The sequence below is a fragment of the Nansenia antarctica genome (assembly GCF_963989245.1).
Source record: "Nansenia antarctica genome assembly, chromosome: 7".
NCBI classification, from domain to species: Eukaryota; Metazoa; Chordata; class Actinopteri; order Argentiniformes; family Microstomatidae; genus Nansenia; species Nansenia antarctica.
In genome coordinates this window covers 30,841,688-30,868,318 of record NC_137677.1, presented here as the reverse complement: position 1 = coordinate 30,868,318, position 26,631 = coordinate 30,841,688, and the positions used below count along the sequence as shown (strand labels likewise).

Here is a 26,631-nt window from a genome sequence, read left to right as displayed (position 1 = left end):
AAGAAATCAGGGTGCGACTTCACAACATTGAGGTTTAGGGAGAACATTGAAAGATGTTTACATGCTACATTTGTAAGTTAGAGCACAGCACTAGTTCAGCTTTGTTCCAACATTTGAAGTTTACTCATGCTTTGTACCCAGGCCGCACGTTGCGTTTAAAATGCGGTGAACATGGGTGATCTCATGTTTTGCAAATCTCATGTTTTGCAAAGCTGTTGTTTTGCAAACAACAGGTTTAGCAAACAAATATTTTAATTTAGCAAAAGAAAGTTGAGCTTTGTAAACAAATGTTTTGGAGTTGAGAACAAAAAAAAATATTAAAAAATGTGCAAATCTATGTTTTTGCTTACGGATCTATGTTTTTGCTTACAAAGTGGATTTTTTTTCTCACAAAATATTTCTTTGCTTTTGATTTAATTTGGCTCAAGATTAACTCCATAGGTCTGCTGGTTCCCAGGTGCAGAAATCTGTGAAGCAGCATGTCGCTTGTCCCAGTTCCTCTACTGTACCTGTGACCGTGTGTGTGTGTGAGTGTGTGTGTGTGTGTGTGTGTGTGTGTGTGAGTGTGAGTGTGTGTGTGTGTGTGTGTGTGTGTGTGTGTGTGAGTGTGAGTGTGAGTGTGTGTGTGTGTGTGTGTGTGTGTGTGTGTGTGTGAGTGTGAGTGTGTGTGTTTAATTGCGTATTGCGACAAGACTGACCCATTTGAATGTAGGATATGAGATCCAGGCAGCACATCCTGGTGTCTCTTACCTCACGCTCTCACAGCCATCTGAAATCAGCCTGTCTTCTCCATAAAACTGGTTTTGGTGTAATTTATTAGTTTTCTCTTTTATTTAGTGAAATAAATGCTAACTAACTGATTGACTGATTAACTGACTAATTAACTAACTGATTGATTGATTAGCTAACTGACCGACTGACTGACTGTCTGAATGACTAACTAACTAACTAACTAACTGACTAACTGATTAACTAACTAACTAGCTGACTGACTAACTAACTAACTAACTAACTAACTGACTGACTAACTAACTAACTAACTAGCTGACTGACTAACTAGCTGACTGACTGACTAGCTGACTGACTGACTGACTAACTAGCTGACTGACTAACTAGCTGACTGACTGACTGACTAACTAACTAACTAACTAGCTGACTGACTAACTAGCTGACTGACTGACTAGCTGATTGACTGACTGACTGACTGACTAACTAGCTGACTGACTAACTAGCTGACTGACTGACTGACTAACTAGCTGACTGACTAACTAGCTGACTGACTGACTAACTAGCTGACTGACTAACTAGCTGACTGACTAACTAGCTGACTGACTAACTAGCTGACTGACTTACTAGCTGACTGACTGACTGACTAACTAGCTGACTGACTGACTGACTGACTAACTAGCTGACTGACTTACTAGCTGACTGACTAACTGACTGACTTACTAGCTGACTGACTAACTAGCTGACTGACTGACTGGCTGACTGACTAACTGACTGACTAACTGACTGACTGACTAACTAGCTGACTGACTTACTAGCTGACTGACTAACTGACTAACTAGCTGACTGACTGACTGACTAACTGACTGACTGACTAACTAGCTGACTAACGGCCAAGCTCCACCTGCTGCGTTGCGTCAACTCGCCATCGGCGTTGCGTCAACTTCCCGTTGTCCAAGCTCCACCTACTGCGTTGCGTCAACGTCAACGTTCTACTCTAGCTCCACTGTCATTTTTTAAGTGTGGACCCGATCTCACCCCATGCTCGGTCCTTCACCTGGGCATCATGGTACAATCTGTCATTTGTCGCATATAAAAAATAATATTTTTCGACCTCAAGGATCAGCCGTTCGTCGTCCATTCCTGCAACAAGCTTTCAAGCACCTGTGATGATTGACAGCTGACTCGCGTGAATAGCAGTTCGCAATAGCTGAGTAGTTGGCTACAAGCATTTTCAATCTGGTATTATCTCTATTAACCGCTGTGGTGATTTAACAGCTGATAAAAAATATAATATATATATATATATCATAATATCAAGTGCACTACAAACAGAGGAAAACAATAAAACAACACCAGAAAACAACCAATAGGCTATACAATTATAACCAACAACTACAATTGTAAATATACATCTCACGCCCCACGTGGGGCAAATATACGTCTCATTGTGACGTCTGCGTCCACCGTCAAAAATCAAACTTTTTTGAATGTCTACTTTTGACGCAGCCATCGGACGCAACGCAACGCAGCAGGTGGAGCACCTTTCATTGATTACAATGCATTTGATCCCAATTTTAGACGCAACGCACATTTGACGAAACGCTCGATGGCCATGGTGGAGCTTGGCCGTAAGAGGCGGTAGCCTCGCGTGGAGTAGAGCGCGCCAACACGCAGCTGCTCGCCCTCGTTTTCAGCCTCTCGTGCAGAGTTGGACCGTCGCGCCACAGACGCACGAGAGCACAGACGGCTGTGTTACCTACTACACACATCTATCTATCTATCTATCTATCTACTATAGTAGCAGATATAGTAATGTAGCAGATTTCATCAAGCGGCGGGAAAAACGTACGCGCTCGGATGTTCCGCTGGCACGGGCTGGTCGCGGGAGATGCTGCTACCGGAGTCCGGTGTCACGGGCTGGTCTACCGGTAACCGTTCCCCGGGACCCGGCGCTGCTGCAGGGTTGTGAGGCGGGGTAGAGGATGGCATGCGAAGATGCTTTCTGTCAAGAAGGAGACGGCGACGTTCCCTCGTTACACTCGTTACACACACCTAACCCTGACCCTCTGCCTGCTCTGCCTAGCCGGGTGAGTTACACTGAGCTGTGGAGGGGGGCTGTCCACGGGGCTGTGGAGGGGGGCTGTCCACGGGGCTGTGGAGGGGGGCTGTCCACGGGGCTGTGGAGGGACACTAACAATGTTGTTGTTGTTGTTGTTAGGGTTAGGGAGATGTCGGAGAGGGTCTGATAACCAGATGACCAGATAACAAGTGTGTGTGTGTGTGTGTGTGTGTGTTTAACCAGCGTGTTTCTGGCGTGTGTGCGTGTGTGTGTGCGTGTGTGTGCGTGTGCGTGTGTGTGTGCGTGTTTTTGTGTTTAACCAGCGTGTTTCTGGCGTGTGTGTGTGTGCGTGTGTGTGTTTAACCAGCGTGTTTCTGGCGTGTGTGTGTGTGTGTGTGTGCGCGTGTGCGGGTGTGTTTAACCAGCGTGTTTGTGTGAGTGTGTGTGTGTGTGTGTGTGTGTGTGTGTGTTTGTGTGTGTGTGTGTAACCAGCGTGTTTCTGGCGTGTGTGTGTGTGTGTGTGTGTGTGTGTGTTTCAGTGTAAATAGAACCTCTGGAGCGGTAAAGAAGGATGAGCGGATTTACCCGGAGAATTTCACACGTATCCTAGACCGACTTCTGGACGGATATGACAACAGACTGCGACCTGGCTTCGGGGGTAGGTACCCTAACCCTAACCCTAACCCTGAACCTGACCCTAATCCTGACCGTGTAGTCAAACCGAGAACGAGTCAGGAGGAACTGTTGAGATGTTTGTATTATGTTATGTATTTATAACAGCAGGAAAATACCTTTCTTTCTTCAATGCCTCCAAAAGACCTTAACCCTAACCCTGGGTTAACCTGTAGACCAGGGGTCGGCAATTAGGTTTGGCCTCGGGCCAAATTTTTTTTGAGCCACTAGATGGCGGGCCCGAATTTTTTTTTTTTTTTTTTTTTTTTTTCCTAACACCAGGGGAGCCACCCCTCCTAAATTTCGTTGTTTGGTACCTGTACTGTAGCAATGACAATAAAGACCATTCATTCATTCCATTAATTCATTCATAAGTAATTGATTGTTAAAAAATGTGACACATTCTAATGCTTTGACTTTTCTTTCGAAAAATGTACACATCGCTAGTCAACTAACACAGCTTGTTTTGTGAGCCTGCTAACAATGTAAAGTAGTGTTGTAGTTAACTAGGTAACAATGTAAAGTAGTGTTGTAGTTAACTAGGTAACAATGTAAAGTAGTGTTGTAGTTAACTAGGTAACAATGTAAAGTAGTGTTGTAGTTAACTAGGTAACAATGTAAAGTAGTGTTGTAGTTAACTAGGTAACAATGTAAAGTAGTGTTCTAGTTAACTAGGTAACAATGTAAAGTAGTGTTCTAGTTAACTAGGTAACAATGTAAAGTAGTGTTGTAGTTAACTAGGTAACAATGTAAAGTAGTGTTGTAGTTAACTAGGTAACAATGTAAAGTAGTGTTGTAGTTAACTAGGTAACAATGTAAAGTAGTGTTGTAGTTAACTAGGTAACAATGTAAAGTAGTGTTGTAGTTAACTAGGTAACAATGTAAAGTAGTGTTGTAGTTAACTAGGTAACAATGTAAAGTAGTGTTCTAGTTAACTAGGTAACAATGTAAAGTAGTGTTCTAGTTAACTAGGTAACAATGTAAAGTAGTGTTGTAGTTAACTAGGTAACAATGTAAAGTAGTGTTGTAGTTAACTAGGTAACAATGTAAAGTAGTGTTGTAGTTAACTAGGTAACAATGTAAAGTAGTGTTGTAGTTAACTAGGTAGCAGTCCAATCCATTACGTTGCAGTATTTTGGCTTGACTAGCAAGTTTGTGTTGTGATTCTCAACAACGTTGAAACGTAGTTTCACCCTTTTCCATAGTTTTGAATAATAAATGTGTGGACTGACGATGTAGCGCAGCCTAGCTTATTCTAATAATTATTTAACATACTTTCATTCTGAATTATTCCCCCCTCCTCCCAGACAAGGTCACATTATTATTGGATTGGTTGTTTGGTGCCGGGTGAAGTTAGCTAAACATTTAACCTGCTAACTATCAAGAGAAACATCATGTCACTCTCCAAAGGTGTAAAGAGGAAAGTTGACGGTGAAAACAGGGCATTTAAAGAGGAATGGACAGCGAACTATAATGTTCATCCTACCTGGTTTCATCAACGCAAAGCCGTTGTGAGACTCACATCTTCCGTGCTCACAATGTTCCCTTTCTATACATGCGAGTCGTCCTTTTCCTCAATGAATGTGATAAAGACGCACGAGAGGAATCGATTGATGCAAAAAAAAACTTGAGAACTGCCTGCGGATTAAAGTGACGTCCATATAACCAGATATCAAGCAAATACTGACCGATGGGAGATGCCACTTTTCACATTAAGTGAGTACCAAGCCTGTCGTTATTGTATTTAATAACCTAATTGTATTTTGTATATTTTGAATGAATGGCTCATTGTAATTATTATCCCTAATAGCGTGTTTGCTCTGTCGTTTCAGGAGCATAGGCCTATGCACCACCACCCCTCGCATAAGCGGATTACTTTTCTTTCTTTTCTTTTTTTCACCGATTTTGTTGTCAATGTTTTTCAGAATATTAAACTGAATTTGCTTTGTTACTGTTCATATGTGTGTTGCAGTCACATATACGTAAACATTACGTTTGAATTATTTACTGAGCTGGTGTTATTTTTTTCAAACCACACACGGCTATTTCAGCACTACACGTTGTCCACCTACTTATGATTCACTATGAGGGGTTCAGTGTCAGTGCGCTTCGGTGCACCCCGCTGCCTGATTGTCTGTCCCTGTGTCATTCACTCTCAACATGGATAAAAGTACAATAAGCATTATTCAGGTGGAGGTAGATTCTCTATTCGGACATTATAGGCGCTATATGTGGGACTGTCGGTCGGATATTGTAAAAAAAAAAAAAAAAAAAAAAAAAAAAAAAAAAAAAGTGGATTCTCCAAATATTCTGCTGGGCCAAATATTATTGGTGATGGGCCAGCAATGGCCCGCGGGCCGCCTATTGCCGACCCCTGCTGTAGACCTTAACCCTAACTGTAGCCACCAATTCCACGTTGAATGAAAACAGTAATAGTCTGGGTTGGATAATCACGCACGCCACGCTTTCCTTGTAAGTTGTATAAAAATGTAAAAGATGTATTGTCCGAAAAGTAATCCAATGTATTCAAACGAAACGAAAAGTAATAAAGCCAACGGTAAAGCATGTGATTACAGAAAAGAGTGATCGTGGTCAAAGTAATGTTGTTGCCAGTCTAACCTATTTCCATCCACCCAGGTGCTGCTAATTGACTCCATAAATACATACACCTGGGCCCATCCTATCATCTCACCACGTGACACTCAATTACGACTAAAACATTAATAATTCTATAACCAAAAACATAAAATAAACATTAATCATGAAATATAAATATAACTCAAAACATTAAACACAAATCATCCAAAATAAAAGCCTAAAGTAAAATTGGCCATAACCATAACCCTGGGTTAACCTGTAGACCTTAACCCTAACCCTAGGTTAACCTGTGTAGACCTTAACCCTAACCCTGGGTTAACCTGTAGACTTGTTAACCCTAACCTTGGAGTGAGGTGAGCATAGAGTGGGGCTATGCTGATGAAGGTGATGATGATGATGATGATGATGATGGTGATGATGATGGTGATGATGATGATGATGATGGTGATGATGATGATGATGGTGATGATGATGGTGATGATGATGATGGTGATGATGATTGTGATGGTGATGATGGTGATGATGATGATGAGGGTGATGGTGATGATGATGGTGATGATGATGGTGATGATGATGATGGTGATGATGGTGATGATGATGATGAGGGTGATGGTGATGATGATGAGGGTGATGGTGATGATGATGATGATGATGATGATGATGATGATGATGGTGATGAGGGTGATGGTGATGATGGTGAGGATGATGATGATGGTGATGATGATGGTGATGAGGGTGATGGTGATGATGGTGATGATGATGGTGATGATGATGATGATGATGATGAGGGTGATGGTGATGATGGTGATGATGATGATGGTTATGATGATGATGATGATGAGGGTGATGGTGATGATGAGGGTGATGATGATGATGAGGGTGATGATGATGGTGATGAAGGTGACGATGATGGTGATGATGATGATGGTGATGAAGGTGACGATGATGGTGATGAAGGTGATGATGATGATGATGATGGTGATGAAGGTGATGATGATGATGATGATGATGGTGATGAAGGTGATGATGGTGATGAAGGTGATGATGATGATGATGATGATGGGGTTAGCAGGTTCCTGTTTTAAACCTCTGCAGCTGTTTTTATTCCATAAAAGCCCAGTAGCCACTGCAGGTCATTAACCTCCAACTTTATGAACATGTCTGATTATGAACATGTGTGTGTGTGTGTGTGTATGTGTGTGTGTAGGGCAGCAGGTTGTTGGCCCGTGAGTGTGCGGCTGCCATGGCAACAGTGTTAATGGTGTGTCTCCCCAGGCGCGGTGACGGAGGTGAAGACAGACATCTATGTGACCAGCTTTGGACCCGTCTCTGACGTGGAGATGGTGAGACCCCAACCCTGACCCTGACCCTGACCCTAACCCTGACCCTGATCCTGACCCTGATCCTGACCCCAACCCTGACCCTGATCCTGACCCCAACCCTAACCCTGACCCTGACCCTGATCCTGACCCTGATCAGGGCTCTACGCTAACCTTTTTCACTAGTAAATGAAAAATGTTAGGGGCACACAAAGACATTTAGGAGCACAGTGAAACATTTTATAATAACACATTTTTATTAGTGATTTTGCCATTTTTGCACCAAAATCACACATTGGCCCATGCCTACAGCCCTACTAGACGCAGAGGATATCAGTTGTCCATATGCTTTTGTATGTTGGCCGTCTGGCACGCTTAGAGGTCAGCCAGCGGTCCACGGCAGGAGTGGGATCGAAGTCCTCGACAGAAGGCCCCTCCAGGCTGATCCTCATCAGGTCTTCGGTGGTGGAGACTCCAAGGCTGCTTCTTGTTGAATTCTTAATGCGGTTCTGCGCAGAGAAGCCTCGCTCACACTGGGCGGCTGAAATGGGCATCGACTTGCCAGCCTGTTTCTGCCCTCTACAATATTTGCAGAACATGATTTTGTCTTTAAACTCTAGCCATGGGAAGATTTCCAGCCACTTCGGATTAAATCTATATGTTTTCCCTCCGCCGGCTGCAATGGACGCTGGGGTGTCATCTTCGCTAGTAACGTTAGGCCTACTAACGTTGTTCTCAGCCTCACTGTCGCTACTAGCCGTCTCATCCCCATCTCTCTCGTTAGTTGAACCAGCTTGCGAATTACTTGGGCCCTCACCGGATTCCTCTTTTTCTTTGTTTCTTTGACTCGCAAAATACAAATGAATGGGCTTCATTTTCTTCATTTTGAGTCAAACTTTCGATAGCGCAGCCGTGTTCTTCTCAGGGAAAGTTCACACCACACGTTATCACAGAGAGCTGTACTGTGGTTGGCGGAATCGGATTGTGGCTTGTGGAATGTGGGACTTGTAGTTTAAAAAAAATATATATATTGTAGTGTAGTGACCGCTCGTTAGCGAGCAAAGTATTCAGAATTCACGGCGTGTGTTGACTCAATCACCCAGGCTGCTTAGCGGGTGATATGACGGGATATAAGTGGGACAGAGATGAATGAATGTTGTTGTTGTCAGTACGCATGCAGAGAGTGAGAAAGCTGAAATCTTTCACTCGTGAATTTATTTCTCTAGTCGCACAGATTTATTTTTAGTCGCAATTGCGAGTGAAATGGTCGCACTGTAGAGCCCTGCTGATCCTGACCCTGATCCTGACCCTGACCCCAACCCTGACCATAACCCTGACCTCTGACCCCTAACCCTGACCCTAACCCTGACCCCTAACCCTGACCCTAACCCTGACCCTGACTAGGGATGGGACGATTATCGTTTTTATCGTTAATCGCGATAAAAACACCCGCGATAACTTAATCGTGGAGAATTTTAATTATTTGAATAATCGTCATAATCGTATGTTATGAATAAACTGTGTTTAACAAATGTCTGGCGCTATTTTTCAGCCTAGTCTACATTACTTTTGCAGTCAAGTTAGCGACTGTTACTGTAATATAATTGCAATTCCTCACATGAGCTGCGCGCACAACGGCACGCTCCCCGCGGCTGCTATCAGGCTGGCCGCGGGAGTGAGTGTTGAGGGAGAGAGGAGACGGCAACCCTCGCTCGCCATAGACTGTATCCCTACTCGTCTCTCCTGAGCTCGGTTTTAACGTGAACCGTGGAATACGGGATATGTTAGATGCTTTACAGTAATTCCCCAAATGACCAGAAAAGGAAGTTAGATTTGTCGCTGGTCGCTTTTCACTAATTAAGTCGCCATGGGTCTCTGGAAGTTGGCAACACTGGGAGTGCGTTCTTTAAACTTCCTTGTGTACGTTAATGAAAGGTGCTGATTGGCCGAAAAGGAATTGCTCTTTCTTAAACCTTAGAGGGCTGGGGCTATTTGAGCCATTTTTGTCATACTTAGGATTTTGACCTCATATACCACATTAAGGACCCGGATTATGGCCAGAGATATGTGCCACTAGAATCTGAATTTGAATTACTGATTTAAAATGTCCTAAAAATACAACAAAATGTAAGTTAAAGTGATTACAGTGTGTTTTATTGGCATAAAAAAATAAAATAAAATAATAATAATAATTTTTTAAAAATATCGCGATAATATCGTGGATCGCGATTATTTTGCCCATGATAATCGTGACATGACATTTTCTAATCGTCCCACCCCTAACCCTGACCCAATCACAACACAGACAGACCGACCATGGATATTCTCTATACAGGAGTAACATTAGCCTGTGTGTGTGTGTGTGTGTGTGTGTGTGTGTGTGTGTGTGTGTGTGCAGGAGTACACCATGGACGTGTTCTTCAGGCAGACGTGGGTGGACCGCCGCCTGCGCTACGAGGGTCCGGTGGAGATCCTCCGGCTGAACACCCTGATGGCCGCCAAGGTGTGGACGCCTGACACCTTCTTCAGGTAGACACCTTCTATATATACAGTATATATACTGTATATATACTACTGTACCTACCTATATATATATATTACTGTACCTACCTATATACAGTATATACTACTGTACCTACCTATATATATATACAGTGTATATATACTAGGGGTGTAACGGATCACCTAACTCACGGATCGGATCGTGTCACGGTTTTTGAGTCACGGATCGGATCATTTTTCGGATCAACACAAAACATTTTTGTTTTTATAAAAACTGCTTTTTCCTTGAATTCTGTAAAAACACCACTTTTACTATGTGACAAAAACCAACAACATTCAAGATGTCAAAACTGGTAATATATATATATATATATATATATATATATACATACATATATATACATATATATATAATATATATATAACATATTCTACACTCAAACATTACATAATTATACTGAAATACACTCAATTTAAATGATAGGAGAGAGGGAGGAGGCGCCTGGTTGCAGCAGTGAATCACTGGGCTCTTTAAAGCAGATGAATAAACATGTTTTATGCCACTTTTAACTAAATAATAAAGTGAACCCTTATTTTGAACATGGTATGAAAAAAATGCCTACATTATCAGAAGTTGTCGAGCTACCTTTTTCGTGCCTCCCGTCATAGTTGACAGAGAAGCCAAAGTGCTCCCATACATGGGATTTAAATGACGAGGGAGGCATTTCGAGTTCTTCTCCGCTGAACAACGTAACATGATACACTTGGACCGCGTTCGTAAATTCGCTTTGAGAGCGCCGGAGCGCACACTGGGTCCGACGTCATAAAGGGACCAAGTCATTTGATTGGACAAGAGGCGTTCCTTGAACGCTGATCAGATTCCAGAGCGGATTTACGAACGCAGCCTTGTTGTTGTGGATTCCCAGCTTCACGTGTAGTGAGCAAACAACGGATTATTTTTCTTTCGCATTATCAACCTATCATTGCGCTTTAGAGTAAAACAAAGCCCGCAACTGTCGCGTCTTTTCATGGCAACTCTACATTGTGATTTACAAGAGATATTAAGTAAGATATTAAGTAATATTATTACTTGTTAACAGTGATACAGTATATAGGTTTGCTTCTCTGTCCACTTTATCCAAGCTAGACCCCCTGTATCATTCGGTTCTAAGATACATCACCAATAGTGCCTTCAGGACCCATCACTGTACACTGTATAGTCTGGTTGGATGGCCATCTCTTTCTGTCAGAAGGCTCCAACACTGGTACACTCTTGTGTTTAAAATCATCTCTGGCTTCTTACCGAATTATCTGGGCCTGAAGTTCATCCCTATACCGAGTGGCTCGGGTCTCAGGTCTCGTAGATGGCTACAATACAAGGTGCCACTTATCATGAACAATGTTGGAAGGGCAAGCTTGTCTTATTATGGCCCTTGGTCTTGGAATTACCTACAGACTACTTTTAAATTAGAGGCCCTTATTTCCATAAGTATCTTCAAGCGTAGATTAAAGGATGTGGTCACCGCTCGCTGTACCTGCTTTGGTTAGACTTCTCAATGTTTTAATCACCTTGTAAATACCCCTACCATTGTTTGTCTATTGTATTGTTGCCACTGTCTTATTACAGTGCTCTTATGTCCTGTCTTGTTATCTGAACTGTTTTTTAAGCTACTATTTTGACCCTGTCTTGGCCAGGTCTCTCTTGTAAAAGAGGTTTTAATCTCAATGTGACTTCCTGGTAAAATAAAGGTAAAAAAAATAATAATAATTGATCCGCGGTACACACGCGTTCCGAACCGTGGAGGGCGATCCGAACGGATCACGGAATTTCCGTGATCCGTTACACCCCTAATATATACTACTGTACCTACCTATATATATATATGAATGAATTAATTAATTAATGAATGAATGGTCTTTATTGTCATTGATATAGTACAGGTACCAAACAACGAAATTTGGGAGGGGGGGGCTCCCCTGGTGCTAGGAAAGAAGAAAAAAAAGAAGGGAAAGGAGCTGGTTTACATAAATAAAGGCTATGTACACTATCCACTGACTATACTATACTGTACAAATAAAACACTGTGCTGTACTCTATGCCAGAGGTTCCCAAAGTGGGTACCGCGGCACCTGTCCGGGGGTGCCGCCAAATCTGCTCGTAAAAAAGAATGTTTAAAAAAAAAAGTATAATATAAAATTATCATAATAATACATGAATAAACGTTTGTTTATTACATGTGCAATGGAGTTCATAAGCAAATAAAAGATATATTTCTCAGATTTGAAAGATATTAATTTACTAACTAGGCCTACTAGTTACTAACTAACTACTCCTCACTGAAGTCTTGGACCAAGCGGTGAAAATGGTTAATTATGTAAAATCACGCCCGCTGAAGTCACGGCTGTTCAGCACATTGTGCAATGAGATGGGGTCCGAGCATGAGGGGCTCTTATTACACACAGAGGTCCGCTGGCTGTCGCGGGGCAAGGTGTTATCCCGTGTCTATGAGCTCCGAGATGAACTGATCACTTTTGTCAGTGAGCACGACTTGCCATACAAAGAACAATTGGAAGATGAATCGTGGTGGATTAAGCTTGTTTATCTGGCAGATATTTTCAGCCACCTTAATGACCTCAACATAAAAATGCAAGGGAAGGCTGAGAATATCTTGACAGCGACAGACAAACTGAACGGATTCCGATCCAAATTGAGACGGTGGCAAGACGGGGTGGCCAAGAAAAACATTGAAATGTTTACGTTGACGGCCAATGACGCAGCACACAAGTCAGCGTCTTTCTTGAATCTGATCGCTGCGCACCTACGTATGCTGGAGGAGAGATTTGAGTCCTATTTCCCTCCAATGAACGAAGACTTCGACTGGCTCCGGGATCCGTTCAACCCCCTCTCATCAGCATCAGCCGCTACTTTGAGCAGCAAAGCTCAAGATGAACTGGCAGAGCTCATTATGGACTGCACACTGAAGCTCAAACATGGTGAGCTAGGTTTGGATAGGTTTTGACTGCTTGTGGGACATGACTCTCTCAGCGCCATCAAGGTGCTTTTACCCTTCCCAACCTCCTACTTGTGCGAGCTGGCTTTTTCTTCTCTAGCATACGTCAAGAACAAGACACGCACGCGACTGTCAGTGGAACAGGACCTGCGTGTCGCGCTGTCCACTATCTCTCCCCGCATAAAGAGACTCTGCTCCCAAAAGCAGGCGCATGTGTCCCACTAATGCGCACAACATATTTCTTTGTTTTGTATTTCTCTCAATTTTTACAATTCTGTCATGATTATTATTGTTAAATTATTATAGTTGTGAGTTACCCGTTTGGTTCAGATGTGAAATAATAATCTCAGAATGAGCATTGAAATGAGAATTACATTTTAAGGCATTATTTTAAGCCCCCCAAAAAAGCATTGTTCCATTGATTGATTATACAGGCCTTTGATATTTTATTTGTGTGAAGAATTCCCTCTGAGTCTCCTCCCATATTGTACAATCCTTGAGGGCCACAATTTTATTTAATTTAGCGATAGTTTGACTGACCTATGCATTCTTGCCCATCCATTGAATGAATGAATGGTCTTTATTGTCATTGCTACAGTACAGGTACCAAACAACGAAATTTAGGTTACAGTTACAGTTCATTTATGACTTTTATTATCTTGTTAAAATTCATTGGGGCAATACTTATGTATTATATATAAACACACATTTTCAAACCAATTCATTGTGTATTGTTTTTAGTTTAAGCTCCGAGGCATTTTTTAAATCTTCGTAGAGTTGGGGTGCCTTGGAGAAGGGGGAAAGCTTCAGGGGTGCCTTGGTTAAAAAAAGTTTGGGAACCTCTGCTCTATGCTATGCTATACCTATTGTAACCAGGGAGTAGCTAAAGGACTGTAGAATTTAGGAAGGGCTGGTTATCTAACTAACTCGGAGCTAAATCGGCAGTGTAGGAGGATAGAGGCAGGGGGCGCCAGCAACCCTTTAGACTAGCATTACTAGCATTAGCATTAACATTAGCATTAGCATTAGCTAACAGACAACTAAACACACAGCAATGTAGCAAATATGAACAAACACATTTATTTATACAAATGATATATACATCCCCATATATACTCCCTCCCCGCCGGCCACACACACACACTCAATCACTCACTCACACACAGTACCTGGCCTGAAAAGGCTTAGAGTCCCGGACTGAAATGAGCGCGTTGAGGCCTGGTTGGAGCTCGCATGTGCTTCGAGGATTGCAGCAGACAAGGGGGGGGGAGTGACGTTGCAACTCGAAGGGAAAGGGGCTTCTTCGTAGTCAACGACGAGGTGTGAATGGCTCAGGTCCGGTGGTCCACGGTAAGCTCCGGTGGAGTCAGCGGTCGGTCGCAATCCACCTCGTGGAGGCGACGGCTCTGTCCAGCTTGGGTCTCGCTATGCGCCAACGTTAGCAGCCGGCGGCTAGCAAGGCTGGCTAACGGGGACACAGCTAAACGGGCTAGCGCTGCCAACTCAACAAACTCCGAACTCCCGCGGTGCTGCGGGTAGCCAGTGATTCACTACTAACAGTCGAGGTTAAAGGCAGGTCTCTAAATGACTCGTGTTGTCTTCGGTCTCAGCACCGTGTGCGTTTACTGATCCACCATCTTTGTCTCACATTCGGTTCCTTCTGCTTCTTCTTCTTCACTCTCGTCACTCTAACGCACAGACCACTTCCGTCGCTATATATACCAACCGAACATACATCCGGTCACGTACGCCAATCATACATCCGGTCACGTACGCCAATCAAAACCACGCCCACTAATCTGGCGCTTGCACAATACTAAACAAATCTAAGACAGAACTTATACAATTACCATAACAATACATACACCTTCATGGGAAACGTACATGAATAGTATGGAAAATAATAAAGGAAATAACAGGGGCAAAATAGGGCTGATTTGAGGAAACTAACTGGCTCTAAATTGTGGGCCTTCATAACAGCCGCCCCATGAAACCCTCGGTTTCATTTAACTATGGAAGGCACACTGGCTAGGCTGCTCTAGCAGCGTGAGGTATGAGGTGATAGTGTCCTTTGTAATTTGAGGGAGCTCAATCAGGCGTGCCACAGGTCGGGTGTAAGTGCGACCACCAACGTCCACGATGGCCGTCCGCACCCTTCCATCCGGACCCGGCAGGACCTTGGTCACTCTGCCTGTCTGCCAGGCGGCGCGTGGAAGGGACTGGTCGATCACCAGTACCACGGCACCTTCGGACAAGTTGTCTCTCTCCCTCGTCCACTTCTGCCTGACTTGCAGGGTCGGCAGGTAGTGCAGTATGAACTGCCTCCAAAACTGGTCCGCGAGCACCTGGCTGTGCCTCCACCATCTTCTTCCGGTGAGCTCTGCAGGGTCGTAGACTACCTGAGGCAGGGCAGAGTCTCGCCGCCCCATCAGCAAGAAGTTGGGCGTAATGGGATCCAGATCTGCTACATCACTGGAGGTATAGCCTAGGGGCCGGGAGTTCAAGATGCCCTCAATCTCTGCTAGTACAGTCTCGAGCACCTCATCGGTAGGCACCTTCTGTCCGAAAATGGTACGTAGGACGTTCTTTACTGAGCGAATCTCCCGCTCCCAGGCTCCCCCGAAGTGTGGAGCATTTGGGGGGTTGAACTCAAACTTCACTTGCTGGGAGGCGAGTCTGTCACGGGCCTCCTCAGTCATCGCAGCGTAGCTCGCCCTCAGCTCGGCCTCACCACCGACGAAGTTGGTGCCTCTGTCCGACCGGAGGGTCTTAGGGGTCCCTCGCCTGGAGGTGAACCTCTTGAAGGACATGAGGAAGCTGTCGCTTGTGAGCTGGTGCAGAACTTCAAGGTGCATTGCTCTCGTCGTCAGGCACGTGTAGATGATGCCCCACCGCTTTTCGGAGGCTCGCCGGTTTCGGACTAGGAGTGGCCCGAAACAGTCGACCCCAGTAGAGTGGAACGGAGCCTGTCTCAGTCGCAGCCGGTCCTCGGGCAGATCGGACATCATGGGCTGCGGCGGCGTGGCTCGCCACCTCTGGCAGTCCGAGCAGGACCTTTGATATCTCCGTACCGCCTCCCGTCCATGGAGTATCCAGAATCTCCGTCGTACCTCCGCGAAGACACGCTCTCCACCCGCGTGCTGCACTTTGTCATCATGGTGCTTGATGACCAATCTGGTGACCTGATGCTTAGTGGGAAGCACGATGGGATGCTTCGTGTCTAGGTCTAGATCTTGAGCGCGGCGCAGTCTGCCACCCACGCGAATGAGAACACCGTCGAGCTCTGGAGCTAAGCCGCGGAGTCTACTGTCCGAGGGGATCGGCTTCCCTTTCTCGAGACACTCCAGCTCTCGGGAGAAGGCATCCTGTTGGGCACTCTGCAGCACCAGGAGCTCCGCCGCGGTGTAATCTTCGGCGCTGAGCGTAGTATCTAGGGGTAGACCGGCCTTGGAGCAGAACATCCTCTTCTGCAGCTCTTCGAGCGTCTCACACTCCTCTCCCGGAGTAGTCTCAGGGTCTACGACCTGGGTGGCTCCGCAGAACAACGTCTTACGCAGCTCTTTGTCCTCTCTGTCTTCTGCTAACGCCGGCGTGGCTGGCCACTCTGACTCCCGCTCCTGTAGGAAGTCTGGTCCCGTGTGATACAGGTGGGGCTCAGCCAGATCCTGGAGAGTTGCCCCTCTCGTGATGACGTCAGCAGGGTTCCTCTTGGTGTCTACATAACGCCAGCAGTTCACCTCAGTCAACTCCAGAATCTCTGCGACTCGGGTGCCCACGAACACCTTATACCGACATGAGCTGGACTTCAACCACTGGAGGACGGTAGTTGAGTCTGACCACATGGTGACGCTCATCAGAGGTAGCTGGAGCTCGTCGAGCAGGAACCTTCCCAGTTGCGCGCCGTTCAGGGCAGCACACAGCTCCAGTCTTGGGATGGACTGTTGCTTTTTCGGCGCCACTCGGGAACGTGCCAGGACAAACGAGACGTGGACTTCACCTCCAAGCTCTGCCGCTCTGACGTATGCCACGGACCCGTACGCCATCTCCGAGGCGTCGCAGAATACATGTAGCGTGATGACACTCCTCTCTAGGTCCGTGGAGGGAGGGAAGTAGCTCCGCTGCAGCTTGATGTGCTGGAGAGTGGGAAGTTCCTGCTCCCAGGCCTTCCACTTCTCTTCTAGGTGACGAGGCAGAGGATCGTCCCATCCTCGTTCTTGGGCCCACAGCTCCCGGACAAGCACCTTGGCCATCGTCGTGAAGGGAGCGATATATCCCAGTGGGTCGTACTGGCTCGCTAGAGTGCTGTATATCGTTCTCATCGTGACGCGTTGGGGCTTGGCAGGCTTATTGCGATAGCGTAGAGTGTCGGTCTGGAACTGCCAGATAAGTCCGAGCGTCATCTCCTGAGCATCATCTGGTGAGTGAGAGACCCAAGCCTCGCTGCTGGTCGAGGTGGCCTCCTTCGGGAGGTCTCTGATGACTTGCGGGTCGTTGCTGGCCCACTGGCAGATCTCAAATCCACCCTCCTGGAGATGAGCACGCAGGTCCTGGACTAGCTGACGGGCTTCCGTGGCTGTCTTCGAACTGTGGAGGCAGTTGTCCACGTAAAAGCTCTTATGGACGGCGTCAAACACTCCAGGAGGTGCCGTCTCCTGCGCGGCGTGAGTCTGTAGCGCATAGGTAGCGCAACAGGGGCTGCAGGTTGTCCCGAAGGGTAGCACCTCCCACTGGTAGATAGAGGGGTCGGGGTCGCTCGGGTCCTCTCTCCAGAGAAACCTCATGAGTGGCTTGTCTTCCTCCAACATCCTGACCTGGTGAAACATTCGCTTAATGTCACCACTGACTGCGATCGGCTGCTGACGGAATCGCACCAGAACTCCCAAGAGGGCTGGGGTCAAGGTTGGACCAGGGAGAAGATAGTGGTTGAGGTTGAGCTTCCCCACCTGGTAGCTACAGTTGAAGACCACTCGGTTCTTCCCGTTGTGGTGAACATTGTGGTGCGGGAGGTACCAAGACTCGGCACTCTGGTTCGCCTCGGCTGGCTCAAGCTTCTTCACCAGACCGGACTCCGTCAGTTTCTTCATCTCAGTTCTGTAAGAAGCAGCAAGGACCTCGTCCTTCCTCATACGCTTCTCAGTGCTGGTCAGACACTGTAGGACGGTTCGAGGGGATACTCGAAACTCTGGCATGGGTTCTCTTCGGAGTAGTGGTGTGACGTATCTCTTCACGCCCTGGACTTCGATACGCACTGTCTTTGCTTTAAGGAGGTCTATGGCGTAGACGTCCTCCTTTGACCGTACGTAGAGCTTCTCATTCTTGTAGGGCGCAACGTCTAGCGTCCACAGCTTCTGGACGTTGTCTAGTAGCGCCGCATTCATGGAGTCCACACTGGTGTGAAGGCAGTTGATGGTCTGCACTTCTTCGGTTCGGACATGGAGGGATGACGTAGCTCTCCCGTCTCTATCTCTCCACTCGGTAGCGCCTTGGAGGGCCCACCCAAGCGCAGTCTTAACAGCCATCGGGCAGCCTCGTGGTCCTCTCAGCGGAGGACGGAGCGACACGATCAGTGCAGCGTTGTCCGAGCCGATGAGAAGGGTTGGCTCCGCTCCTTCTATCGGATGTAGGTCTACTCGCCGTAGGTGGGAATATCTTGCGCGTAATCTCTCCAGGGGGTAGTCGTAGCGGGAGAGCGCTAGCTGGTCTGCGGTGAAGACATTCTGAAGCCGATATCTGTCCGACGGCCGCCCCGCCGGGGAGATAGAGAAGTTGATTCTCGCCCCGGTGACCTCTTTAAGGTCGCGACGTATCGTGCGCAGAGTCAGCTTCTCCTCAGTCCCTTGGAGCCCCAACTGGCGCACTGCCTCCTGGAGAAGGATGGTCCGTTCCGACCCGTCGTCTAGAACGGCGTACGTGTCGTACACAGCGTTGTTGTGGTGAAGTCGGACCTTCACCACCTTCAGTAGGACCTTGGAGCCGCTGCTCTGGGCTGGGTCTAGGTAGTAGACAGGTGTTTCCTCTTCCGGGGCGCTACCGGACCTAGGGCTTCTGGTGCCCTCCGTGGACCTGGCGAGGGAGACCTCGTGTAGGATGTTGAGGTGGACCTCCTCACAGCGGTTGCACTTTCTCCTCAAGGTGCAGTTCTTAGCCAGATGGTCGCGCCCACAGTTCCAGCACCTCTTGTTCTCCTCGAGCCACCTCTGCTTGGCCTCGGTACTCAGGTTGTTGAAGTCACTGCACTCATTGAACCAGTGCTCGCTGGTGCAGTACGGACATGGCGGTGGACCTCTCCGTCCCTTTTGAGGGGGTTGAGAGGAATCCTTTCCCTCAGGTCGGGCTTTCCTCTCTCTCCGAGGCTCCTCCTCCGTGTGCAGCACTCCTACTGGGCGTCCTCTGTTCGAGCTCGGCCTGTCCCAGCGGTCTCCCTTCTCCCTCTCCTTCTTCGGCTCAGCGTAACCCATGGCGTCTACGTTGGTGTCATGCACTTCCTCCAGTAGGAACTCCGCGAAGGCAGCCATGCTCAGACCCAACTTCCCGGGGTTACGAACGCGCTGCTGTCGCCGGAACCTCTCCTGCCGGAAGCGTGGGATCTTGCGGAGCAGCCGCTCTACGTTGGAGGTGCTGTTGATCTCGCTGGCGCCAGCTGGGCCCTGCGTCTTCAGCATTCCAACCAAGGTGTGCACGCGGAGCGCAAAGTCATCCAGCGCCCGTTCATCCTTGATGGGGGCCTGCTGTTCGAGGGCTTGCAGTTCAGCAAGGGCGTGGTTCCAGGGACGACCGTAGCGGGCATCCAAGTCGGCGAGCGCTCTGGTGTAAGGTGTCGGTGCGGAGGCATGGGCCAGAACCATGTTGTGGGCTCTGGGGTTCCTCACATGCTGAAGGAGAATCGCATATTTGTAGGACTCTGAGCAGGAGTCGTCCAAGAGCGTGTCTAGGCAGATGCGTAGTTCCACATACTGGCTCCTGTCCTCGTCCTTGAAGAAGGGGAACTTGGGTCCCTCCACCTGGGGAAACATCCTGTAGTGGATGATCGGGGCTGGAGTGACGGTCTGGGTGTCCGGCCTGCATGCCTTTTGGTTCACTGGAGGACCTAGGGGTGTGCTACGCTCTTGGGGAATGGCTCCCCTCCCGGGCAGCGACGCTGGCTCCCTCTGGGCCGCGTAGCGGTCGGGTCCCTGGTCCTCTTCCTTCAAGGTGGTCAGCTGGGCCTGTAGTTGGACAGTCATGGCGGGGGTCATGGAGCCATCGGCGGGGGGTTCAGGAGATGGCACTCGAGAGGGCCGTGCGGATGATGCTCTGGAGCTACGGGCCGACGGAGCTCTGCTGATGCACACGTCGCGCATGGTCTGCATCACTTCCTCCATCTTCTCCGCGTGCAGTTGCTCTCTCGCCATCTGGAGGCGGTCGCGCTCCATCTGGAGGCGTTCACGTTCTAGCGCCTCCTGGCGCTGCCTCTCCGCCGCGCGTTCCGCCCCCTCCATCTGGAGGCGCTCGCGCTCGAACTGGATGCGTTCCCTCTCTAACGCCTCCTGGCGCTGTCTCTCCGCCGCACGTTCCGCCCCCTCCATCTGGAGGCGCTCGCGCTCGAACTGGAGGCGTTCCCGCTCTAACGCCATCTCGGCCTGTTGGCGCATACATTCTGACAGCGCGGCACTACTCCCTCTGGAGTGCATGCTATCCGCCCCAGAGGCAGAACTGCCCACGGAAACCCTGGACCGGGAGGAAGCCACTGAACGGCAGGAGCTAGGTCTCGAGCGCGCCGTACTGGGAGGCAGATCGTTAAGGCTGAGGCCCTCCCTCTTCCGCCCGCAGGCGCTGTCAGACCGGGCCTCTCCTTCCTGCTCTTCCGTTTCTACGGCAAAACCCTGCTGTTCTGCCATCTCATCCTCAGGCTGGTGCTCTTTGATGGCTGTCTCGGTGCTAGCCACCCGCGCGCCGGCGGACACCTCGGCCTCTCCGACCACTGTATCCCGTGGAGTGCGCTCCTCACTACCACTCAGTGAGCTTTCGTGCTCAAGCTCATACTCTTGTAACCTCTGAGGCAACCGCGGGACTCTCTGTGGTCGTGGCTCTGGCTCAGGGGGCGGAGAAGGGGGGGTAACTGTCTTGGCTGGTTGGCTGCGCTCAGCCATGCTATCACTACACAACCTATCCGGCTCGAAGGACCAATTGTAACCAGGGAGTAGCTAAAGGACTGTAGAATTTAGGAAGGGCTGGTTATCTAACTAACTCGGAGCTAAATCGGCAGTGTAGGAGGATAGAGGCAGGGGGCGCCAGCAACCCTTTAGACTAGCATTACTAGCATTAGCATTAACATTAGCATTAGCATTAGCTAACAGACAACTAAACACACAGCAATGTAGCAAATATGAACAAACACATTTATTTATACAAATGATATATACATCCCCATATATACTCCCTCCCCGCCGGCCACACACACACACTCAATCACTCACTCACACACAGTACCTGGCCTGAAAAGGCTTAGAGTCCCGGACTGAAATGAGCGCGTTGAGGCCTGGTTGGAGCTCGCATGTGCTTCGAGGATTGCAGCAGACAAGGGGGGGGGAGTGACGTTGCAACTCGAAGGGAAAGGGGCTTCTTCGTAGTCAACGACGAGGTGTGAATGGCTCAGGTCCGGTGGTCCACGGTAAGCTCCGGTGGAGTCAGCGGTCGGTCGCAATCCACCTCGTGGAGGCGACGGCTCTGTCCAGCTTGGGTCTCGCTATGCGCCAACGTTAGCAGCCGGCGGCTAGCAAGGCTGGCTAACGGGGACACAGCTAAACGGGCTAGCGCTGCCAACTCAACAAACTCCGAACTCCCGCGGTGCTGCGGGTAGCCAGTGATTCACTACTAACAGTCGAGGTTAAAGGCAGGTCTCTAAATGACTCGTGTTGTCTTCGGTCTCAGCACCGTGTGCGTTTACTGATCCACCATCTTTGTCTCACATTCGGTTCCTTCTGCTTCTTCTTCTTCACTCTCGTCACTCTAACGCACAGACCACTTCCGTCGCTATATATACCAACCGAACATACATCCGGTCACGTACGCCAATCATACATCCGGTCACGTACGCCAATCAAAACCACGCCCACTAATCTGGCGCTTGCACAATACTAAACAAATCTAAGACAGAACTTATACAATTACCATAACAATACATACACCTTCATGGGAAACGTACATGAATAGTATGGAAAATAATAAAGGAAATAACAGGGGCAAAATAGGGCTGATTTGGGGAAACTAACTGGCTCTAAATTGTGGGCCTTCATAACACCTATTCTAACATTTCCTATTCTCTGCAACCTTATGTACCCTAGGGTTGTCATATTGCACATAGTGTTATTGCACATTCATTTAAAGTGTCGCAGTTTGCAGGCTTGAAATGTACACATTTGTGCCTCAGCACTACACCTGATTTTCAATCCAGCAGCTGCCATCAATCCGTCCAGACTGTCCAGGGCCCAGAACCTAGGTATTTGCTGTGTTCAGGGCCTGGGTGGGGTGAAGCTGAGCTTCAGTCTGTTTGTCCTTGCGAACATGGTCCTGTACCGCCTGTTCGAGGGCAGCCGAGCAAAGTGTTCGTACCCAGGGTGGGATGGGTCTCTGGAGATCTTGGAGGCCTTCCTGAGGCAGCGTGTGTTGTACAGCTCTTCCAGAGAGGGGAGGGGGGCGCCGGTGATCTTCTGGGCCGTTCTCACGACTCTCTGTAGCGCATTCCTCTCTGCGGCTGTGCAGCTGGAGAACCAGTTGCAGATGCAGTAGGTGAGGATGCTCTCCACTGTGCAGCGGTAGAAGGCCACCAGCATCTGCTGTCTGATCTGGTCTTTCCTGAGGACTCTCAGGAAGACGAGCCGCTGTTGTGCCTTCTTGATGATGGCTGCTGTGTTGTTCTTCCAGGACAGGTCATCCTGTATGTGCACCCCCAGGAATCGGAGGGTTGAGACTCTCTCCACGCTCCCTCCGTCGATGAGCAGGGGCTGGACCTCAGATATTTTCCTCCTGAAGTCCACGATGATTTCCTGGGTCTTTGACTGGTTCAGCAGCAGGTTGTTAACCTTGCACAGCTTGCTCAGCTGCTCTACCTCATCCCTGTACGCCGCCTCGTCCCCCCCCCGAGATGCAGCCCACCACGGTGGTGTCGTCTGCAAACTTTACGATGGAGTTGCTGGGGTGGACGGGGGTGAAGTCGTAGGTGTAGAGGTTGTAGAGGATGGGGCTTAGCACGCAGCCCTGGGGGGACCCAGTGCTGAGTCTGAGGGCTGTGGAGGTGTGGGAGCCCACCCGCACCCTCTGGGGGCGGTCGGACAGGAAGTCCTTGATCCATGCACATATAGAGTGTGATAGTCCCAGGTCTAGTAGTTTGGTCACTAGCCTGTCTGGAAGGATGGTGTTGAAGGCAGAGCTGAAGTCCACAAAGAGCAGTCTCGCGTAGCTGTTTCCCCTCTCCAGGTGGGATAGAGTGGAGTGGAGAGTCGTCGCGATGGCGTCCTCTGTGGACCTGTGGGCTCTGTAGGCGAACTGGTATGGATCCAGGTTGGGCGGGAGGCTTGTGACTATGTGGGCCCGGACTAGTTTCTCGAAGCACTTCATGATGATTGGTGTGAGTGCCACCGGGCGGTAGTCGTTTAGGCAGCTCACCGTGCTTTTCTTCGGGACTGGGATGATAGTTGAGGTTTTCAGGCAGGGTGGGATGGTGGCCTGGGACAGGGACTGGTTGAAGATGTTGGTGAAAACCCCGGCCAGCTGGTCGGCGCAGTCCCTCAGCACCCGTCCCAGGACGCCATCCGGCCCTGAGGCTTTCCTGGGGTCCACCGCCTTCAGCACGCGTCTCACTTCATGCTCTGTGAGGGTGAGGCTGCTGAGAGCTGGAGAGAGTGGTGTTTGTGTTGTGGTTACCTCCGTTCGCCCCTCGTCGAACCGGGCGTAGAAGGAGTTCAGCTTTTCCGCCAGCAGGGGGTCGTCCTCTGCTGCTGTGAGCCTGTTGGCTCTGAAGTTTGTCATGTGCTGAACCCTACTGTACCTACCTATATATATACTACTGTACCTATATATATATATATATATATATATACTACTGTACCTACCTATATATATATATATATGCTACTGTACCTACCTATATATATATATACTACTGTTAGGGCTGGGACGATTACGTCGACTACGTCAATACGTCGACTTGCGTAATGTGCGTCGGTGCGTCGCAAATAAACAACATGGCTGCGACCAGTTACGAGCGACGTGTCATTGATTTTCAACAACGCTTAACTCACGCTTTTATTTTTAAGACGCGAAAACGAAACCGGAAGTCTATAATATCAGAATGTGCCTCTTGTTGTCTTTCAGAGTCAGAGAACAGATACCAAACTGCCGACATGTTTGCTGAAATTATATTACTTGGCAGTAGGTAGTCATCACTCAGTGCTCGTCTCATTTACAGAACAGCAAGGGTTGCTTGCACTGTTTGATCGCGTCATAAAAAATTAGCGTCTCACATTGGCGAACATTCACACGGAACACGGAATGGCCGAACTCCGACTGTGCTGTAAAGTGGGTGGAGTATGAGTAGTTAGTATGGTGCTCTTTTCTTTGATCTCGATTTCCTTAGATCTTTTTTATGGGGGGGTCATAAATCATAAGGTCTTTTACAGAAGGGGGGGTTTATTTGCCCCCCTTTGAGGGTTTATTTCCCCCCGCCATTTGTTCAGAACACACCCCCAAACGGAGGGGTGGTCCAAAACGAAGCAAGGGGTTGCCCCAAATGACTAGCAAGGGGGGTGAAATGTGTTTAAATAGCCTAGCTGTGTCTATCAGTTAAATTGTCACTACTTAATGTGTTTAAATAACGAATATTGTTGTTAGAAAGAGACTTTCTAAACTTAAAAAACCATGGCTGAAATTAGAGGAAAATGTGACGAGTGGGAGCGAACTCTCTCTCCGGACGATACACACCACGTCGTCGGACATTCGCATATAATACTCACATTATCATGTCCTTTCGGGCTTTCATGTGGACAGTGGATGTCATACTGCCTCCCAAAAAAAAAAAAATGCTCCTAAACAAACAAAACGTGTACATCTATGTATATCTATACCAAGCCTATGAATATGGTCTAATTGATCTTTTGTACGCACACTCTTAAGAGTGTGAACGGGGTTTCGTATCCGCAGTCAGATATATCGCACTTACGGGATGCGCCGGCGTTCAGACAGCCTCTGCTGATAGACAGACACATCGAGTTGCTTTTCCTGCCTCTCTGTTACTCCCACCCCTCTCTCTGAAGCGTCATTCTTACAGCAAGAGACAACAGGCTAGGGTAGACTACTGTTGGGTAATCTTGGCTGAGTAGGCTCTTTTGTTATACTGTACTGCTCCTCGTCCTAGAGTTTGCGTCGACATCGACTGCTCAAAATGGGGAACGTGTACAATCATGTCAAACTTTGCCAAAAGGACATCCCCGCAAAAACACATCTAGAATGCCAGGTTTGATCAACCTGAATGTGATACCTTCCAACCAGCTGCATCCCAAAATACACTCCTTTACTATTTCTTTCTGAAGGTGTTTGCCATTGTAAATTACAGATAGAAAAGTTCTGTGTAGAGACTGAATATTGCCAGCAGTTGTCTTTTAGCGGACCTCTTGGACACCCCTAAACACGGGCTTTGGAAGTCGTAGATTGATTCGTTATACCAATAGTAGTGACTACTTTGCACGGGAAGGGGAGGGACGCAACATCTCCCCATCCCTGGCATATTACTTTTTCAGCTATCGCCAACATTCACAATGTTATTAACATGTTTATAGAAATAGACTGTCATTCAGACTACATAGAGGCAGTGTGTTTATCGCAACAATTGTAATAATTATAATTAGAAATTCTGTTGAAACACTCTTGGCTACAAGAGAACCACAATGAATGTCAACTTTATTCTTCTTTGTTTTCTTTCAAAGTAATCGCGTTATTTCCAGATAATATACCTGACGCACGGCTTACAAGATTTGTAGATGTTGCTTGGTAGAAGAGACGCGCCGGCCCACCCACCCATCCGATTTCTTAGGAGATTGTTTCATCATCGCAGCTTTTTTGAGAACGCACTAACGGCACGCAAATGCTTGGACGCACTGCCGAGTCCTGGCGAACGGGTGAACTTATAATACCGGGCAGAAAATACCCTTGTTGGTGATCGGCCCCTGTGAGTAGGCTACTCGGAATTCACTATTCTAGCCTATTTGTTCGGTTGGATATCAACACGGATCCGTGGACTTCGGTCTTTCTGTTAGACTTTTGTCAAGTCAAAAGGTAAACAGAACTGTATCATTTTACGCACGAAAATAAATCCTTAGCCTACCTCACTCAATGAGCGACATCTGAGACACCTGGGACACCTGAGACACCTGAGACACTGAGACACTGAGACACCAGGTGTCCCAGGTGTCCCAGGTGTCTCAGGAGACACTTTTCAGGAACCCGCTGCCTAATACCATCAACCTAATAATTTATGCGGTATATGATAGTATGATTGAAGTGTCCCATATATATATATATTTTATTAGATGTGCTTTGGTCGACATGACGTGACGTGCAATATTGGTGTGAAGTGTTTGTGAAGTGTGCCCATATATTTTTATTTTTATTAGATGTGCTTTGGTCGACATGACGTGACGTGCAATATTGGTGTGAAGTGTTTGTGAAGTGTGCCCATATTCTGTGTATAACACAATATTTACAGTGA

General features: G+C 47.8%; 1 protein-coding gene across 1 annotated transcript in view; it reads left to right on the top strand.

Annotated features, from left to right (window-relative positions):
- Positions 1–2,586: 2,586 nt before the first annotated feature.
- The window catches only part of gabra4 (gamma-aminobutyric acid type A receptor subunit alpha4), a gene marked incomplete at both ends in the record, with an annotated part of 82,424 nt that continues 58,379 nt past the window's right edge, over positions 2,587–26,631 (top strand). The window contains 4 exons of the mRNA XM_080536658.1: positions 2,587–2,657; positions 3,328–3,446; positions 7,334–7,401; positions 9,776–9,906. Of these exons, the coding sequence (XP_080392784.1) occupies positions 2,587–2,657; positions 3,328–3,446; positions 7,334–7,401; positions 9,776–9,906 (389 nt within the window). The remainder of the gene's footprint in view (positions 2,658–3,327; positions 3,447–7,333; positions 7,402–9,775; positions 9,907–26,631) is intronic.